The sequence below is a fragment of the Nannobrachium achirus genome, assembly GCF_963921795.1.
Source record: "Nannobrachium achirus genome assembly, chromosome: 15".
Lineage (NCBI taxonomy): Eukaryota > Metazoa > Chordata > Actinopteri > Myctophiformes > Myctophidae > Nannobrachium > Nannobrachium achirus.
Genome location: NC_137822.1, coordinates 22,075,323 through 22,093,121, shown reverse-complemented (window position 1 = coordinate 22,093,121; position 17,799 = coordinate 22,075,323). Strand labels below are relative to the sequence as shown.

Genomic DNA, 17,799 nt, shown 5'->3' with positions numbered 1-17,799 from the left:
GACTGGAACATACCCTCCACTCTCTGAATTCCACCAATTCTCTTCAATTGGTGGAAGCTCAGGGCACAGGGCAATTGGAGATCGGTGTCAGCAGCCTCTTCGATGTGTGCACCTCCTCAAAATCATGTCCCTTGATGAAGGTATCATATATGACAACGAGCATGAAAGAACTGTCCCTTGAGAAATACTCAAGCAGTCCCTGGCCTAACACATGTCAACTTCTCCTTGGTTGATCACACAGTCAGGAGTTCCTTGATGGACATAGTGAGCTTCATCTCTGGATGAAGACTTCGCATTTTTCGACTGATCCATATACCTAATATTACCTATCAAAGACAACTCGACCCTCAACATAGCCAGCCATCATCGTTATGATACGTTTGTTGAATGCATCCTGAAGATCTGACAGCTTTTTGTCTTTTTCATTTTCTGAAGCAAACCCATGGAATCAACAATATCTTCCATGTGTCCCAGAAGATCTTCCATGTGTCCCAGATCATGCTATGGGACACATGGAAGATCTTCCTACAGGGGCTCTGCCCTGGCATCTTCAATTGCATGCAAAATCTGAACCCCCTCATTTTCTGACAGTTTGGTCCCTAAAGAAGCCAAAACAGAAAAGAAGAAAAAAAAATCTATGGGAATATAGAGCCGAATAGGGCCAAAACTGAACCCCCCCCCCCCTCCCCGCCTCAGGAAATGGGGGAGAGGTATGAAAATTTGAACCCTGTCATTTTCTGATAGTTTGGTCTCTATAGAAGCCAAAACAGCAAACAAATCAATATTAGCAAAAAATACTATGGGAAATTGGGAATACATAGCCGAATAGGGCCAAAACTGAAGTGACCCGCCCCCAGGAAATGAGGGAGGGGTCGGAAAATTTGACCCCCGTCATTTTCTGATAGTTTGGACCCTATAGAACCAAAATCTGCAGAAAAATCAATTTTGGCACAAAAATCCTACGGGAGCTTTATTTTGGACATAGCATACCACACTAAGTGGTGTAAAGTAACTAAGTACATTTACTTAAGTACTGTACTTACATTACAAGCACACATAGACTACAAAGGAGGCTTGAGCCCTTGCCCTTTTATCTGTCTGTAAAAAAGTGCCCTCTCCAGACCATGAATGCAAGTTGTGAAAATAGCCGACCTCCAAGCTCACAACGCGGTGCAGGTCGATGCGTTGTGAGCTTGGAGGTCTGGTATTTTCAATATTTTCACCAAAAGGCACTTTTAGATATTTCAGCCCCCGCCTCTCTAACATTCTCTGCACGTCCCTGACTTTTTCCACCACACACTAGGGCATTCACGAATAGTGATTTTTAGTATTCGAATTATTCTACCTGAAAGTATTCGAATAGTTGAATATTCGACAGGACTGGCCAAACTGTCAAATATTAAGTAAGCAAGAGGCGAACATTGTGAAAATAGACGATCTACATGCTCACGAGGCGTTGTGAGCATGTAGATCTGCTATTTTCACAATATTTATCTGCAGAACCGAGTCACATTAAATGTAATACCTACAATTCCAAGTGGGGGTCCCCAGTTCAAATATGTTTATTTTGGGGGTCACAGCCTAAAAGGAACCCCTGGTATAGAGCATTAACAAATTCATCCACCAGGGGCATTGACAACTCATTCTTATGACTTTCTATCTAGCCAAGCTTTATAAACTATATATTTTTTAAAGAGAAAACAATAAAAAAAAAAGAAAATAAGCAAATATTCGACTTCGGTGAACAACGTCGAATAGTGACCTTGATATTCGAATATTCTAATATTTGGTGAATGCCCTACCCACCCACGCGTTCTGCCAGGTTCCTGCTGAACCCGGCGGCCGCCTCAGAGGACCACATGGTCCAGTTCCGCTTCCTGGGCATCCTGATGGCGGTGGCGGTGCGCACCAAGAAGCCCCTGGACCTGCACCTGGCCCCCTGGGCGTGGAAGCAGCTCTGCTCCATCCCCCTGTCCGGCACCGACCTGGAGGAGGTGGACCTGCTCACCTTCCGCTCCCTGCAGGGGATCCTCCACCTGGACAACAGCGACATCACAGAGGACAACTTCCCCGTGGTGAGATGATTTGCTTTAAAGTTATACTATGTAACTTTTTTTATAAAACATATCTTAAAATTGTCCTAACTATTAAATCGCTAAAGTTTTAGAACCCCCACTCCGTTAATTTCAGCCCCAAAAACCTTTTCTTTATATGTTTTCTACTTAGCCGTGACAGGGGCGGGATTTCGCGGCAAAATGACGTCATCTGCATCATCCGTATACGTTGTGTATACGTTGGCCAATCACATTGCAGATCATACACACATGATACACTACCGGCCAATGACAGTGCATCTTGAGGTCTCTTCAGGAAATAGCTTGCTTCAACAGCTTTGTTTACACTGGTCTAGAAGTCTAGCCTGTAAACCTCCCCAACGCCGGTCCGCAGAGGGACACGAGACACCTCCACGGATGCGTGGCGAGGCGGGCGAGCCGGCGAGGCGGACGCGGGGGTCTGAAGGCCCGGTCCGCGGCGAAAAACGGCCGAAAAAAGCAGAGGCGACCGCGGTTTGCTATAACGCTACTGACCACTAGTTGAGCAACTTACACAGTATAGCTTTAACCCAGGGGTGGGCAACCTTAGGCACGGGTGCCAACATTGGCACAGGGGAGGGTGGTCACTATCACACTGGCAGAGAAGTGTGAGAGAGAGGATTTATATTTTAAAAATATATTTTTTAAACGCAGTCAATTAAATGAAGTCACCTAATTTACAGCAAATTACACCCTGCACTTATGTCTACATTCATTCAAACTCTGAACTCTGACTGGTGAGGGCGTCTGGGAGATACAGTAGGTGGGTTATTGCTCTGAGTCTAATGATCGTTATAACAGAACATAATGTCCTGAGCATCAAAATATGTCAGAATGTTTGATTCAAATTTATGTTGACATGGCACACTGACTATCTAGAAAATAAAAAACATGGCACTTCATTTCAAAAAGGTTGCTGACCCCTCCTTTAAAAGAATATATATATTCAAAGATTTGCACCACCTTTCACGATTTTTCAAGGCAAGTATAGTGTAAAAAGAAAAGCTTTCTGTGGACCAAACCCTGTTGTTTTTTAATCGACGAATCTCAGTGTGATCACTGATCACCCCCTTGTTATAAATCGGCATGCAATACTGAACAGCCTTCTTTACATTTTTTTTCTTCCTAGATGATCCCATTGGACTCGTTCTTGGCCCACAGTGCGGATGGAAAGCTGGTTCCCGTGGTTCCTGGAGGTCACAACGTCTCCCTGACCTTTGCCAACAGGACTGAATATGTGGAGAGGGCTCTGGAGTTTAGGCTGCACGAAATGGACTCGCAGGTCGGTGGATTTACTGTCAGCAAACTAGTTATAAAAATAGACTGAACAATTTGGTCAAAATAACTAATTGTGTTTGGTTAAATACATGAGAAACAGGGCCCTTCGATTAGCAATAATGACTATATGGCATTTTTCACTTGGAGAGTTCTCCAATAATGAAACAAGTGCCCATAGTCACATATAAATAGCAGAAATCAACATTACAGGTGGCGGCGGTCCGAGAGGGCATGTCCACCATCATCCCGCTGCCCCTCCTCTCCCTGCTGACGGCGCGGCAGCTGGAGCAGCTGGTCTGCGGCCTGCCCGAGGTCTCGGTGGAGATGCTGCGGAGGCTGGTGCGCTACCGCGACATCGCCGAGAGCCACCCGCTCATCGGCTGGCTGTGGGAGAGCCTGGAGGAGTTCACCAACGAGGAGCGCGTGCTCTTCCTCCGCTTCGTGTCGGGCCGCTCCCGGCTGCCCACCAACCCGGCCGACATCACGCAGAAGCTCCAGATCATCAAGGTCGACAGGGTAAGGAAGGACTCTCTGGATCCCAAACACTGGGTAGTTTCAGTTTAGTTTATTTCCAGCTCTTTGGTCAACACATACACTACATAATGCAATGTGCATTAGTGCAGTATGAGCAAGACAATCACATTAGAGTGAAAAAGAAAGCAAAGTCCAAGGCACAGGTTGTCAAGTCCATATCAAAGTGTACTGGAAAAGGGGAAGAGAGAAGCATAGTGCTTATCGAGCCCTGGCTCAGTTTGCAAGAGAAAATAGATAATAGTATTAGTAATGATAATAGTTAATAATAAATAAAAATAGATAATTGTCAGTGTTTTCAGCACTTGTCAAAAAGTACATTCATACATCATCCCTCCCACACATGTGACCTCTCTCCCATGTGAGAGTCAAGATAGCAAAGATACGGGGTAGGTACGTTCCTGGTCCGTTTGACCAATTATAGAGGGTTTAAATTGTACCAGAGATGCACCTCAGCAAATAAAAGGTGAATTGATCCCAGTGCATGATGTAGGATAATTTCACAATACATTTAAATCTCCACAATACGATTATTGTGAGTGTTTTTTCTCACGATAATATAATAATAACGATTATTGTCCCATCCCTAACACTGGGTCGGGACCAATTTTTGGGGGGGCCACGCAGCCATTTCTATGGGTCACGAGTAAATATGTGAAGAAAAAGGGATGCTCTCCAGTCTGTGCGTTCCCTTTTTCCTCACTTTTGTCCAAGTTTTGGGTCCAGCACCATGTTTTAAAGAAACTGTAGGGACGTGCATCTTCACAAGTACCGTATTTTCCGGACTATAAGGCGCACTTAAAAGCCTTTAATTTTCTCAAAAAACTACAGTGCGCCTTATAGTCCAGTGCGCCTTATATATGGATCATTCATTGACATTGACATTCCCTTTAGCACAGCTCCATCTGTTGGATGCATAACGCAGCGGTAGCGTCTATTATGTGTGCCTTATAGTCAGGTGCGCCTTATATATGAAAACAGTTCGAAAATAGACCATTCATTGACAGTGCGCCTTATAGTCAGGTGCGCCTTATAGTCCAGAAAATACTGTAAATATCTTTATTTTTTTTACTGTACTCCTGTGTGTCCGCAACACGTTGTGAGTTTGCCTATTTTCAGCATGCGTCACAGCCACCGCACTACGAGTATGAACCAGGCTTTGAGCCATTTAGGCGTTTGGGGTGTCCTTGACATGAAAAAGTTTGAGCACCACTGACATAGATAATAGGTTTTTCAAAAAAAAAAACCTTAGAAGGATGGATTCAGAAGACACTTATAGAATCAGGTCTAAATATTCAAAGACTTGCACAAATTGTCACGATTTTTCAAAAATAGCAGATCTACATGCTCGCAGAGCGGCACTCGGTGCCCGCGCTGTGAGCTTGTATATCAGCTATTTTTCAATAGTTGAAGCATAAAATGACGCGTAATAATGCGTTCAATCCCAGTCTTAATGGCTTTAACCCATTTAGAACGGGTACACATTATAGTGTATCATTATTTTATGCTTTAACTATTGAAAAATAGCAGATATACAAGCTCACAGCGCGGCACCGAGTGCCGCGCTGCAAGCTTGTAGATCTGCTATTTTTAAAGAATTGTGAAAATTAGAATGTTTACCCGATTCTATAAGTGTCTTTTGAATCCTTCTAAGGTTTTTTGAAAAACCTATGTTTCCATGTCTGCAATCTGGCCAGCCATCGTCAAAGAAAAGGTCCTTTTCACTTAACTGGAGCTCAGTTAGTCTGTTCTTGAGAGACCACTATGTCAGTGGTTCTCAAACGTTTTCATGTGAAGGACCCCCAAAATGATATTTATTTGCCCACGGACCCCCATCTCAAAATATTTAGTTCCAGGGACCACCCCCAGAAGCAAAATTTGAGTTACAAACGTTCGCTTTAAAAATACATATATTCAAAGATTTGCACACATTTTCACGACTTTTTCAAAAATAGCAGATCTACAAGCTCGCAGCGCGGCACTCGGTGCCGCGCTGTGAGCTTGTATATCTGCTATTTTTCACTGGTTAAAGCATTCAATAATTCTAGGCCTGAATGGGTGGCTTTAAGCCGTCAGCAACGTTCTCTCTCCCTCTCCTCTCGCCAGCCCATCAACGGTCTCCCCACGGCTCAGACCTGCTTCTTCCTGCTGCGGCTGCCGCCGTACACCAGCCAGGCGGTCCTCAGCGAGCGGCTGCGCTACTCCATCCACAACTGTCCCTCCATCGACATGGACAACTACATGCTGTCGCACAACACGGACGCCGCCGACAGCTCCGACACAGAGTACTGACAGCAGCCCCACCGTGGCACACTGGACGATGAATGTATGTATGACTGTGTACTGTATGTGTGTGTGTGTGTGTGTGTGTGTGTGTGGTTACAGTATGTGCTGTATGTATGTGTGTATGTAGGTCTTATGATGCCATGCACATTGTTATGCACTGAACAGATTTATTATTTGCCAAACCTGTACTGTAGTGCAGTGGTTCTCAACCTTTTCAGGCCGCGACCCCTAAAATTAACTGGGGACCCCCCCACCCTACGAGCACTAAGAGCTGAGGCATTACATTTTGTATAACACGGTTCTGTTGTGAAAATAGCAGATCTACATGCTCACAACGCCTCGCAACGGCTATTTTCCAGATGTTTGTCTCTAATATTTGGCAATTTGACCAATATTTAATTTATCATTTTAGAGTGGTTAAAAAGTGAAATTGTCACTTTAGAAATCTGCAGATACACTCTATACACTTAAACTGTATGTTGGTTTGTTTACTGTTGAGTGAGAAAATAATGTTGCACATTAAGTTAATCATCTGGGGACGCCTCAAAATAATTTGGGGTCCCCACCCACAGGTTGAGAACCACTGCTGTAGTGTACTTACTACTTTGGGGTTGTGTAATAATATCATTTCATGGGTGTTTTTGTTGTTTTATCGTCTGCTGTAAATGTTGTTGTGATGCAGTGCTTGCTTCCTAAACATTATAGGAATGATCATAGAAAGAGTTTTCTTTTGTAAATATATTGTCCGGATGGCGACAATGTATCACTTTGAGAATATTTAAGATGGGAAAAAAAAAAAGATTTATTAAACTGTCTTGGAGTCATTGTAAAATAAAACTTGATTATATAAGCGGTGTGGCGTGGATTTTGTGCATCATGAGTTTATAATTTATAGTTCATAGTTCTTAAGTTTATAAGTTTATAGTAGACGTTTATAGTTCTTATGGGACTGTTTCCAGTAGAGTTGTTGAAGACATTATTAGATTCACTAACTTTTTTTCCCTTCAAAAATAGCAGATCTACAAGCTCATGAGTGCCGCACAATGAGCTTGTAGATCTGCTATTTTTCAATAGCTAAAGTATGAAATGATGTGCTTAATTCACCAAATCATGCATGTTGCAATACCATGTTTGATGCAGGAACAGCAAGACATCCTAAAACAACACCGCCATTACAGCATGCTCAAAATGTGGACACGAGGTAAGGTTGGAAGAGACTTAAAATATACAATCTATATTATTTTACTGCATAGGATTAGCCTCTGCATTGGGAAATGAGGACTTAGGTACTAATATAGTAAATAAAATGAATCATTCAAAATTGTTTGTTTAGTTACATACTGTATGTGTCACACAGCACCAGTCGGCACACTGCTTTGGAACCACTGGTTTACTGTACAGCTAGTCTAGATGCAGTTAACAAAATAAGGTTTATCAGTGTGTTAAAGACAAACTGTCACAGCTATCTCCCAACAAGCCCACATGCAATGCTGCGTCAGACCTAATCTAATGTACACAATCTATGCTGGGCACTACATTCTGCTGGGTATGAGCTTTGAGATGAAGTCATATATAGTCTGTTGGAGACTTGGAGCAGCTATACAACTTGTTTAACTTGTGTGTGTACTATCAAACTTGTAGATCGTCTATTTTGGGGGCGAATGATCGCCCCAGAGTAGTGATGCCAGGGTTCAAGTAAATGGTAAATGGTGCATTTATAAAGCGCTTTTATCCAAGGCGCTTTACATAGATTGATACAACATCCATTCAGACCCATATTCATACACTGATGGCAGAAGAAACCATGCAAGGCACCAACCTGCTCACCGGGAGCAACTAGGGGTTCAGAGTCTTGCTCAAGGACTCTTCGACACTAACTCTGGAGGAGCCCGGGATCGAACTGGGAATCCTTCCGGAACCCTCTGTCTGTGTTCTAATGGCGGTTTCTCTACCCCTGAGCTACTGCCGCCTCTATGAGTAGCTGCTGATAATCGACTACATATTAGGTACAGTACTGTACGTAGTGTTTTGTTTTCGTTTTTTAATTTCAGAAACCCATTCGCCCACACAAATAATTACATGTTTTATGATAGAGCAGTGGTGCACACCAACTATATTTGCATCTTCTAAGCCATTTTTAATCCATCCCAGTGCAATTCTCCCGAGTGTAATGTTGTCCTGAGTCAGCACAGATGAAGGTATATGTCTGCCATTAGTCTGAGGAAGTGAGAAGTGCTTCGGCTTGTGACCTTATTACCCATCTGTTTGGCTCTGTGCCAGGGACGTGCTGGGCCCCTGATTCAGCCCGGGAAAAAGAGTTGGAGAGGCCCTCATTGCGCGCTGTAGAGAGAGATCTCTCTCCATAGCACTGCTGCTGCTACTCAAAGATTTGCCATTTCAGATCATGACAAGTGACAAGCCAGTGGGCCAATTACATGAGTTATATTTCGTCGTTGTCGGGTGGAAACCTTGTATGTCCAAAACCGTTTGTTTTGTATTTAGCATTTTAAAAATGATTTAAACTAGTGAAAACAGCCGATCTACAAGCACACAACGCCTCGCACCGCGAGGCGTTGTGTGCTTGTAGATCTGCTGTTTTCACTACTTTTGTGCAAACATTTTAATTTTTTACTTTTGTGCAAACAGTTTATTTTTTTCCTAATGGCCGGCCTGGACCGGCCGGGAATGAACCGGCCGTTCGGGAGTTGTCCCGCTTTTCCCAATGGCCAGCACGTCCCTGCTCTGTGCTGCTTGGGATTCAGCCTGCAGTCAGCAGCCTTGCAGCTGAGAGGGAGGGGGAGGCTTCTTCACAAGGGCTCTCGCTGAATATAAATAGTACCATCCATCTATCAACATAATTAGTACACAAATTTAGAAAGGCCAAAGGAGGGGGGGAAAATGTGCCAGGATTTTTCTGTTGCAAGTATGATTACTGCTGAACTGGAATGCTTGTGGTCTACTTGTCATCCTGCGTGTTGTGCACACAGGTGCATGCTCAGGTGTAGCCTACTGTATCACGGGCGACTCTTAACACACATGCACATGGATAACAAAACGTCTTTTTCATGAACGCCCTCTACCTCAAAAGTGATGAGACAAGCAACTAGTCTTGAACATGTGTAATAACCTAGGGGGTGCCCTTTGTCTACTTTATCCTGTCCAAAATAACAGCACACATAGCCACATTTAGCTGTTCATGCATCGTTTAACAAGACTAGGTCAAATAGTACAGTATATGGCTGGACCGTGTTTACAACACTGGAGAGCTTTTAATTTGAAACAACGGATACAGTAAGTGGTGATGTGTCCCGGCCGGTGGAAACAGGAAAGATGGGCACCATGACTTTCTGGGCAACTAGGAAGAGTGGGCCACTAGGGAAATGTGGGCACCTCGGAAGACTGGGCACTCTTCTTTAGTGCCCACTCCTCTCCCCCCAAAGTGCCCACTTTGTCTGGTGCCCACTGTTCTCTAGTGCCCTGTCTTCCCAAAACAATAGTGCCCAGATTGCCCTAGTGCCGACCTTTCCTGTATTAAGTACCTAAATGTTACATTTGCAGCATGCCAAAAATAAAAATGTAACTATGTAAATGTGACATGAATTTTGGACAAACAGCAGCTCATAATAATCTTCAGCGGTTTCATTTGGCAAATCTGGATAGACGTATCTGTATGTGCAATTGTTAACCAAATGTCCCCTCTACATTTAGCAGTGTTTTCTTCCCGTGGTTGAACTAACAGCAGAGAAGGAAAGAGATGTGAGTGTGTGTGGAGGTTGATCTGGTGAAGGTAGCAGTAGTCACAGCTTGCGCTGAGATAATAAGAGATTTCAGCCTTGATCCGCAGGGGAAATGTTGTGCAATGCACTGAAAGAAGAATGGCCTTAGCAGCTGATGAGATGATGTGTCATCTTCCGATTACTGTGCCCGGCAGCTGGAGCTATTTTGTTTACTATTGGTGACTGTACTGTATGCAAGCGTTCACATAAATATACATACAGTACATACACAAACACGCATAATTGCACAAACACACTGGCCCACACAAATGCTGAATAGATGCACATGTAGCACACGCAGGCTAGGATGTCACTTGCATTACACAAATGAGGAAGCTTTGTTTTAGGTCATGTAAAAAGAAAATAATGATGCATAGTATGACCTCAGACTCGGAGCAACCTCTATGTTTTTTAATCCACTTGCAATTTCTTTGGCAATTAACAGTCATCACTATAAAGCTTATGCTTCAATGAAAATTGTCCCCCAAAATGAGTGTGTGTGTGTGTGTGTGTGTGTGTGTGTGTGTGTGTGTGTGTGTGTGTGTGTGTGTGTGTGTGTGTGTGTGTGTGTGTGTGTGTGTGTGTGTGTGTGTGTGTGTGTGTGTGTGTGTGTGTGTGTGTGTGTGCGCGTGCGTGATACGATACATGTTTGACGATACAACACATGGACGATATTGGTTCATTAATGGCGATACGATTCGATTCAATGATTTAAAATCTATATAGTAACTATTTAGCAAAGAAATTAAATCTGTGTGAAACGTGTCAATAGTGCATGTTTTTAATAGAAAAATCTATTATTATGGATGTAAATAAGTAAACACTGTGATTCTCTGGCAAATACATGGACATTATATTTCAACACATATCGACAAACCCGCACCTTGACATGAACACAGAGATTACACACATTTATCGATAGACCAAGAGTAGCTATATGGAATGGAAAAGTAATTAGACCCCTCTTTTTAATTTTCCCTCTTAAAATGGCTAAATATAAGGCACAAATATTTAGTTTCCATACAATCAATTATTTGCACTGCGAAACGATTCGATACCGATTATCTGCATTGTAAAACGATACCAATACAATACAAAGCCAAAAAGGTACGATATATGCTTTTGGATAACAATATAGTAGATCATTGCAAATTAAAATCGATTTTTTGATTCAGTTACTATATTGTTACATCCCTTATATATATATATATATATATATATATATATATATATATATATATATATACGACTTAGGCTTAAGGTAGTGTCTCCTTTGTTCATAGTATGATATAGGGACAGAGGAAAGACTATTGTGTTCTCCTGCATTGAATGGAGTCTAGTACTACATGTGGCTTAGGATAAATGGACACATGGGAGTACTGAGGTAGCCGTGAAGGTCACATGTAATCACAATATACCGGTACTTTTGTTGGTTGATGTTGGTGTTCTCTTAACACAGTGTTTCTCAAACTTTTACATTTCAAGGTCTCCCCTTTGACAGTATACAAATGGAGGTCCATTTGGTTCCATTTGTATGCTGTTAGAGTTACAGACTTGTATGGGTCAATTTAGACCCCCCTAAAGGAACCCAAAAAGTCCCTAGAATCCACTTTGAGAAACACTGTACACACACATAGGCTACATTGTACAAGTATAGGCCTATATACAGTATCACAGACATCACACTGTACAATCTTTCCTGTAATTCTGTTCCACATGGCTGAAGCCATGCATGATGAAATATTTGACGCAATCACCTTAATCACGACTGAATTATATTCGCATAATATTGTAAAATGGTGTCTCCTGGTGAAAGTAGCTGATCTACAAAGGCGTACAATGAATGGGCCATAAATATAGCGTAGGCCTACAGGCATTTTGAGAATATTCACCTATAATTACCAGTTGGGCAACATCTCACAGATTGAACCACACCTTTTCATTCAGTCTAGGGCTGCCACAATTATTACATAATCGTCTAATCGTGATTATTTGACATAATCGTGATTATTTTTCATAATCGTCATAATCGTTTCCATGTAAAAAATAGTGGAAATAGCCGATCTACAAGCTTGTAGATCTGCTATTTCCACTATCAATGTTCTTTTTTAAGTATAAAGTTATCAAATATGTCAGTAATTTCTTTGTATATTTAGGTTAGGTGTCATATCTGCCATGTGCAACTTCAAAGCCTAAAAGCCAAATAGAAATGTAATTGTCAACGACAAAAACACAATTAAATCGTTAATCGCAATTATTTGAGAGAAAATCTATCGTCATGTAAAATGTCATAATCGTGACAGCCCTAATTCAGTCAGCCAAGAAATGGAGTAATGTAAATAGTTTTTCTGCAAAGAGAGATTTAACGTTCTGTGTTGTTTATTGCCTAAAGCTGTGGCATGACCTTCACTGCACTGTATTTTGCTCCATTATAACTCTTTAAATGCCACTGTTACAAGACTGAGCGGTGAGTCATTTACTGATGACTGACTGTGAGACAGGCTTTGATTTGAAAGAAAGCCCAGACCATAAATAATGCAGGCACGGCAATAGCAATACTTACTATTCCCACAGGGGGGCACTAAAGTTGTTGCAACTTGATGCAGTACTTCTGTAGCACTGCAGTTCAGATGAACGAATTACTTAAAAATCAGCTCATGTTATGGGGCGGAATTGTACAACTCGAGCAATTCTTGATTCTGGAATTACTCGGAATTACTGAAAATCTCCATAGAATGTAAGGCAGGTTAGTTACTTAGCGTAAGGCAGGTTAGTTACTTAGCGTCGGCAGGTTAGTTACTTAGCGTAAGGTTTACTGAGGTTAGGTTTAGGGTTGGGGGTAGAGTTAGGGTTAGTTTTAGTGTTTAGTTTTAGTGTAGTTAGCCAATAGAAGTTGCCTTGCCATTCTATGGAGATTTTCAGTAATTCCGAGTAATTCCAGAATCAAGAATTGCTCGAGTTGTACAATTCCGCCCCATAACATGAGCTGATTTTTAAGTAATTCCTTTGCATCTAATGCAGTGATTCAATGTGGATCGGCTGGATCATGTTGATTTGACCATACAATAACATCTCTCTCTCTCTGTGTGTGTGTGTGTGTGTGTGTGTGTGTGTGTGTGTGTGTGTGTGTGTGTGTGTGTGTGTGTGTGTGTGTGTGTGTGTGTGTGTGTGTGTGTGTGTGTGTGTGTGTGTGTGTGTGTGTGTGTGTGTGTGTGTGTACGCGCGTCAGTGTGTCTTGACCTCAAAGTCTACTCTATCAAGAATCAACTTTATTGTCATCATCAGATGTAAAGAAGATCCAAGCTCCAACCATTATTAACTCATTCTGTGCCAGATGCCAAAATGCCTCCAAGGTAGCTGTGCCACGGTTTTGTATGTTTTTCTTTACTATGCAATGAAAAAAAATGTTTTTTTTTTTATAATTTTCAATCGGACAAATGGTTCCAGAGATAGAGCTGTTTGAATGAAAAAAGTGTCCATCCACTAGAATGGACACACATGAACACACATTTTCTCAATCAGCTAAACGAGGGAGCGAACACACAAACAGAGAAAAGCATCTCTCTGATCTCAGGTCATTTTGACATCTTTAAAAAAAAAAAAATGAAAAAGAATATTTTTTTTTCTATGTAAAAAACACAAAAACCGTCATAAACCGTCATTGGCACACAGGGCTATTGGAAAAAAACCGTCAAAACCGTCATGTGGCACAGAATAATTTACACACATAATATGAGTTGACCTAAAACATTATCCTCATAGTGATAATCAGCCATGCAAGGTGCCCATCTAATTTCTCTAAATGTAATTCTCCAATTTAAAGAAAAGAACAACTATACATGCATGTAGTTTTGTATTTTTAACAAGACCTGAACTCTTTAAAGGATTACTCACGCCACAGAGACTTGAGTTAAAATTCCGGATGGGGACCCGGATGGGGAATAATGCATTTGGTTCCCCATCCGGAATCAATCCCCATTGATTCCATTACATTCAAGCACAAGCGCAAAACCTCCTATCCGCAAATGTCATGATTTTTGGATTTCACTTGAAATGAGGACAACAGGCTATGCTGCACATGGTCAGTCTGTCTGCAACATCGTTCTGCCCCTCATTTTTGCCACAAATGTCATGTGACTAGAAATAGTAGATCAGATTTTAATGTTGAACACACATTTTCTTTTTCCCAACAAAGTGAATTTTTCAGATAGGAAGTTTTGCGTTTTGGCCATCAAGGAATGCAACAAAAACAAAAGATATTATTGAACTCAAGTCTCCATGGCGAGAGTAATCAATAGAAAAATATTTATTTGGGGGGTGAACTACCCTTGGGACCAATTTCAGCACACAGCCATACACAAAAGCTTGTCTTATGACAAGCTTTTCTTTTACACATTTCGTTCTTATTGTCTTTTCTTTGCGTGATGAGAGTATTTGATTTCCCAAATTCCACGTGGCAGGGCTGCCAGCGATCCCACAATAGGGGCCCAGACACACACACACACACACACACACACACACACACACACACACACACACACACACACACACACACACACACACACAACTCTGGAACTCTATCTATAGTGAAGATTATGACATTTTTGACTCAGGTTGTCTTCTTATGCATGAATCAATTTAACCACTTAAACCCCACATAACTGTACATAACACTTATTTTTGTAATCATCCAAACACAGTGTACCGCCATTCACTTTATTTTTAACAGCTCCGGAAGCCACGATCGTGTCCATGTTGTGGAAATTCACGGTCTTGTGATGTGGATCAGGATGTTTACTTTTACGTGGAAATGAAAAATGTACCTTGCTCTTCACTGTACACTGTTATTTTTTTATTTTCATGTATCTAGTGAAAACCAAGAAGAGTACACCAGACACCACACAAAAGGTCTATTTATGACACCGCACTAAAAAAGAATCCATTCCCAAGATACTAGAGCCTGCTCCAGCATTCCAAATACAGTAGACCTCCACACAGCTGCCTATGTAAGTAGGTAACCATGGGCCAAGTTCAACCCAGGTGCATAACAAGCTAAATTAAAACATACTGTAGAAGTGCCCTTCTAGCAGCCATTGCCCCTCTTAAGTTCTGCTCTAGATGACTGCATGTACTTTATATTATATTTGACCATTATGGATGGTTTTCAAATTAGGTTCAGGGGACCCTTGGAGTTGAGTATGTTCCAGGAAAGAAATGTTGATATACCGATGTTTCTGGTTGACATTGGCACATTTCACCCAGGTTTTTTCATCTCACTCACTTCACTTTGTCTGCTGACCTCACTCAGCAACGAAATAAACAGAAAATAAACAAAAATAAAAAGTGTAGAGATGCTGCATGGTTGTCATCAGAATATCAAACTGATTTAAGCTCTTGTGTGGTGTGGATGCGCTGGTGCTTCTTCAGAGAACCTTATAACACACTGAAACTCTTTTCACACAAATTGGAAAGGTTTTTCTCCACTGTGTGGACACACACGCTGGTGTGATTTCAGATTCCATAACACACAAAAACCCTTGTGACACTGTTTACAGACAAAGGGTTTTTCTCCAGTGTGGCGTTAGTCTCTTGCGGGCTGGAAAGATTTGGTTTAATATATTCGCTCAATATTCTTTCTCCCCCTCTAATTGTCGGTGTCTCACTAAATACCCGCCTCTCTGACTCTCAAACTACACTCCTTCTGTGATGTTTAAAAACTGCATCACATCTTATTCAGGTTGACCAGAGCTATGGTCTGACGTCACGCAACACGAACCGTTGACGTCATTCCTAATAACACTGATTTGCACATCTGACCGTTGCAATTCATCCATCAGTGAATTTAGTTGAATCGTTGAATCAAGTTGATGACCTAAACCCGGACAGTCCTGTGCGAAATTGCACCTGTGTGAAGTGAGCACCATCAACCATCAACACGTGCATATCTCCTTGTATGGGCCGTTCTATGTCCATGACATCAGCTGTGGTCGGTCTCTGCGTACTTTCTATGACGTTAGTCTTGTGTTGGTACTGCATACATACTGTAGGGACATAGGGACCTACACTGCATACATAGGCACAGAGGGACATACGTCCCTACACGGTTAGCACTGCTCAAAAATCACACCCATTGTGAAGTGAGTCGTGCATTTTAGTTCATTTCATTAACGTCCCGTCAGTATGTCAGTCTGACATACGGATGGACATACATACACACACCCCCCATCTCTCTCCCCATTTCCTGTCAACCTACTGTTTACCTATCAATAAAGCAACATTTACAATGAGTATTGCATAATCGGACAGCCATGCGTTCTCAACTAGTATTTTTCCCCGACAAGCATCATCCCTAGGTATTGGCCTAGTTGTTTAAAATATGAGCTACAGCTCATGCTCCAAATCCAAACGAGACTAGGTCCAATAACAACCTGCCTGGCTTCATAATGTATCTCAGACTCCATGTGATCAGTCTATGATCATCCAAGTCCCACTCAAAGTGTGAAAATGACAAGCAGTGTTGTCAGATGTACGATAATTATCGTATTTGTACGATAATTTTATCCTCTGTACGATGTGCGATCACTAACTCAAAAAACGTGGATTTACTGAATTCCGTGGCTGCTGATCAGGGATCAGGGCTTCTCAAAGTAACCTAGATCTGTACTGTGAGGCATTAAAAACACTGGTCGCGTCTTTCCAGTCCAGTTTCAGGCTTTCATTTGCTTAAGGTCCAGGATGTTTCCTGCCTCCACGCAGCATATATTATGCGTTTTTTTCACATAGTCGTAGGCGTCTCAAACCAGGTTGTTTCTTACACCAAGTTGTTTTGTGAATTTACTTATTTACACGTGTGATTTCTCTTTTCTGGCTGTTCTTTCAATAATTCAACATTTCCCATCTGGCAACACTGATGCCAAGCATTCTGCAGGACTACAAGAAACATCTTCAAAGCAAAGCTACCTGTACACAATGCAGTTGATTTCATATGCTTGTGTTTTCATTCTCCTCTGTTTGCCATGCAAATATCGCAGCCCTGAACAAACACAATCCTATCGTTGCTGTCGGGCAGAAACCTTGTATCTTTCTTCACTTTTTATGTTTTGTTTTGTTTTTTTGCAGGTTAATGTCCCACTGTAGTAAAAGAGTGTCACATAAAAGGAGTGAAATTACGATAGCTGCCACACAACAACACGTTGCATTGCGGCATGTTGTGAACTTGTAGATCTCCTATTTTCAAATGTTTTTTTGTGTTTGTATTTTCTTAATAATCATAAAAAGGAACCGTGTTAGACATGGGTTTTCACCTGACAGTAACGCTACTGTATGTGTTCATGACCTGTAAACGACTCTGTGATCTTGTGATGAACGGTACCTGTCTCAGGCATCGAGTCGTAATGGTGATCAGATCAAGATGATATTTGCTGAGTGTGTGACCTAATTCCATAAAGCACATGGATAATCAAGTCCCACACAACATGGTGTAATGAGAAATATTAATCACACTCCCTGCAAATTGAATTCCCAGCGAATTAGTTAGATGCCAGGCATTTTTTATTACTATATGTTATGCTATAGGGGTTAATAAATATATCACTGATGTTTGTTCATACAATCTCATTATATTCTCTTGTTTTCATATTGTCTGCATTCCATCTCATATATCCATGTTTTTCCCTACTATTTTTGGACAGTATTAAATCAAATACCACTATTATGATGGAGAAACCAATGGAATGATAAGAAATGTTAAGAATATCCAGAAGCAGAAATTAGATTAAACTGGATGCTAGGTATTAGAAATCGTAGAGACTATTTTAGATTCAGTGTTGTTGGAA

At 41.5% G+C, this 17,799-nt stretch overlaps 1 protein-coding gene across 1 annotated transcript in view; it reads left to right on the top strand.

Annotated features, from left to right (window-relative positions):
- LOC308299697 (putative E3 ubiquitin-protein ligase HERC1) overlaps positions 1 to 6,997 on the top strand; it is a gene marked incomplete at its 5' end in the record, with an annotated part of 98,762 nt that extends 91,765 nt beyond the window's left edge. Inside the window, 4 exons of the mRNA XM_080743487.1 lie at positions 1,823 to 2,075; positions 3,223 to 3,375; positions 3,582 to 3,887; positions 6,009 to 6,997. Of these exons, the coding sequence (XP_080599613.1) occupies positions 1,823 to 2,075; positions 3,223 to 3,375; positions 3,582 to 3,887; positions 6,009 to 6,194 (898 nt within the window). The 3' untranslated portion in view covers positions 6,195 to 6,997. The remainder of the gene's footprint in view (positions 1 to 1,822; positions 2,076 to 3,222; positions 3,376 to 3,581; positions 3,888 to 6,008) is intronic.
- Positions 6,998 to 17,799: the final 10,802 nt, after the last annotated feature.